Source organism: Alosa sapidissima, chromosome 11 (assembly GCF_018492685.1).
Source record: "Alosa sapidissima isolate fAloSap1 chromosome 11, fAloSap1.pri, whole genome shotgun sequence".
Lineage (NCBI taxonomy): Eukaryota > Metazoa > Chordata > Actinopteri > Clupeiformes > Clupeidae > Alosa > Alosa sapidissima.
The window spans coordinates 29,988,438-29,989,687 of NC_055967.1; the positions used below are offsets into that span (position 1 = coordinate 29,988,438).

A 1,250-nucleotide genomic window follows, 5' to 3' on the forward strand; every position below is an offset into this window, starting at 1 on the left:
AAGAGTAGCTTAAGCTGGAGTCCATCTCCAAAGCCAGACAGAGGCCTCCTCAAGTAGCCTCTGAGGCCAGGCATGAAGCGGCTCTGCTGTCTTCTGGAGCACTTTGGGGGACATTCACACTGAGAGGCTTTTTAGAAATATCTAGTCACTCCATTATAGTTGTGTTACACAAGGGACAAACTTTAGCCATTGTGATCAAAGTGTGGCACACTTTGCGGAAAGAAAAAAAAACGTGAAGGTTCTCAAAGTTAAGAATAGTTCAATTTTTGCTGTTGGGTTGTTGCTTGCTACCTGTCTATGCTACCTGGCAATGTCAAGTATCTACCTATCAACTCACACGCAACAAATTCTCCAGTTGGCATGTTGTTTTCAGTGTTTAAGTTTTGGAATATTTGGACAGGCAAAAAAAAAAAAAAAAAGTGTCTCAATGTGAATAGCCTCTTAGAGAGAAACTGAGTCGCCACATTCAGCCTTCTTACTGTCGTTGTCACACTCTCACTCTCACACTCTCGCTGTGTGCACCCTCACTGCTTCACTGCCCACCCCCCTCCCCCCGCTCTAACCACTCCCCTCCACCCTATCCCTCCCTCCCTCCCTCCCTCCCTCCCTCTCTCTCTTTGGTCACTTCTCCTCTCGTGAACCCCATTTGTTCATTTGTTTGTTTCTCTTCTTTTTTTCTCTCTCTTCTTCTTTCCATCTGTGTACCTAGGCAGCCCATTGAGTAACTTCTTTGACGTAATTAAACAACTTTTTTCAGACGAGAAGAACGGCCAGGTGCCTCGCCCCTCACCTGGCACCCCCCACAGGCATGCCCCCCCCAACAGCAGGACACAGGAGGCCGAGGTCCATGAGACCAAGCACCCAACGGTGGGCAAAGACAAGGCCAACCTGGTGCCGTCTGTTGGGACGCAGGAACAGCCCTAGACGAGGAGTCTTAGCAGACTACCGCGCTAGATTAAAACAAACAAGCAAAAAAAACTATAAAAACAAACAAATAAACAACAGCAACATTCAAATCAAAACAAAAAAGAAGCAAACAATCAAAAGATTTCTCTCTTTTTATGTTGTTTTTTGCTTTACCTTTGACCCTCTTCCCTTAGCATAAGTGTAGACAACAGAGAATGTATATAGGGCTGGGTTCATTGTACATAGCCTACTTGTATGCTAGCACCCTTTGGACAATGAAAAGCTTTTTTGTATGGCGGAATGACTGTGTAGATATGTATGTACATAAAATCTAAACAAGAACA

At 44.9% G+C, this 1,250-nt stretch overlaps 1 protein-coding gene across 1 annotated transcript in view; it reads left to right on the forward strand.

Annotated features, from left to right (window-relative positions):
* Nucleotides 1–978, forward strand: part of brsk2a (BR serine/threonine kinase 2a) — a 189,345-nt gene extending 188,367 nt beyond the window's left edge. Inside the window, 1 exon segment of the mRNA XM_042111315.1 lies at nucleotides 710–978. Within this exon segment, the coding sequence (XP_041967249.1) occupies nucleotides 710–924 (215 nt within the window). The 3' untranslated portion in view covers nucleotides 925–978.
* The last annotated feature ends 272 nt before the right edge of the window (nucleotides 979–1,250 follow it).